This window comes from Tasmannia lanceolata, unplaced genomic scaffold, assembly GCF_043159265.1.
Source record: "Tasmannia lanceolata isolate RefF3 unplaced genomic scaffold, GAP_Taslan_0.1 ptg000037l, whole genome shotgun sequence".
Lineage (NCBI taxonomy): Eukaryota > Viridiplantae > Streptophyta > Magnoliopsida > Canellales > Winteraceae > Tasmannia > Tasmannia lanceolata.
The window spans coordinates 5,648,994-5,650,309 of NW_027518714.1; the positions used below are offsets into that span (position 1 = coordinate 5,648,994).

Below are 1,316 nucleotides of genomic sequence, written 5' to 3' on the forward strand. Positions count from 1 at the left end.
AAAACCTGAATACGTCGGTTCTCTACCAAGTAATTAACTAGTCCTTAATCTCAAATTTTCAAATCCAAGAGGCAACTTCATATTCTGAGGGTAGGATGTTAAAACCAGGATGAATAGATCCATTAACAAAACATTGGAATTAATCTGAGATTAAAAATCATAAAAGAAGAAATGGAATTTGAATGGGAATGGAAATGAAATTGAGGCTAAACCCTTAATATATTCTCCATACAAAATAGAAATTTACACTAGACATCAATCCATTGCCGAAGATAAAATGATACTTTATAAATAAAAGCACCAATCTATCTTGCAACAGCTCTTCTTATTATCCAGAAACATAGAAAAAACAAAACACCACCATAACAAAAATACTAAGATTCAATATATAAACATATTTCGTTTCAACCAGAGATTTCAATGGGTTTCAATTGGGGCTTCTTGACTTCCTCTTTGGGAACAGTAACAGTGAGCACCCCGTTCTCCATAGCAGCCTTCACCTCATCCACCTTGGCATTCTCCGGCAAACGGAATCGCCTCAAGAATTTGCCGCTGCTCCTCTCCACACGATGCCATTTGTCCTTCTTTTCTTCGCTCTCTTTGCTCCTCTCTCCGCTTATCTGAAGCACTCTCCCCTCTTCCACCTCCACCTTCACTTCTTCCTTCTTAAGCCCAGGAAGATCAGCTTTGAAAACATGGGCTTCAGGGGTTTCCTTCCAATCTATCTGTGTGTTAGCGAATGCAGAGGTTTCGCTTGCGAAATTGGAACGAGGGGCTGTTGCAAGGGTGTTGTTGAAGGGGAATCCCTCAAAGGGGTACCATATGTCAAGAGAGAAGGGTTCAGAGACGTTGGTTCGTCGGCCAAAGAAGCTAGGGATGATCGACATCTTCGTTGGTATATAAAAAAGAAATAGAAATTAAGAAAGATTTCAGAAGCACAAAAACAGGAGAACAAGAACGAGACAGAGTGATTTCGTATCAGGACTCAAGAAAACGATTTGAGATTGTATTGCAGAGAATTGTTAGGGGAGAGGTATTTATAGGAAAAGGAGCGACCGATTATGTAAATTCCAGCAGAAGGTTCCCGATGTTTGGCAAGAAATGTCTCGAATCATCTACAACTTTCCCGTTTCTTCTTACAACGAGGCAGAAAGTCGCTGCTGGAGTCAATGGTAAAAGATTAATAATTTTTGGGTCCCACAGAAGGAAACAAGACCGTTGATCTTGTGGAACATCATTACAAAGACATGCCGTGCATGAGTAGAGGGACTATAAAAGTTACGCATGAGTTTGGTTGCCGGGTTTTTTTTGGTTCC

At 40.3% G+C, this 1,316-nt stretch overlaps 1 protein-coding gene across 1 annotated transcript; it reads right to left on the reverse strand.

Annotated features, from left to right (window-relative positions):
• Window positions 1–200: 200 nt before the first annotated feature.
• Window positions 201–1,086, reverse strand: LOC143861698 (17.8 kDa class I heat shock protein-like). The gene has a single exon (XM_077372571.1). The coding sequence runs from the start codon at window positions 885–887 to the stop codon at window positions 405–407; it is 483 nt and encodes a 160-aa protein (XP_077228686.1). The 5' UTR covers window positions 888–1,086; the 3' UTR covers window positions 201–404.
• Between the last annotated feature and the right edge of the window lie 230 nt (window positions 1,087–1,316).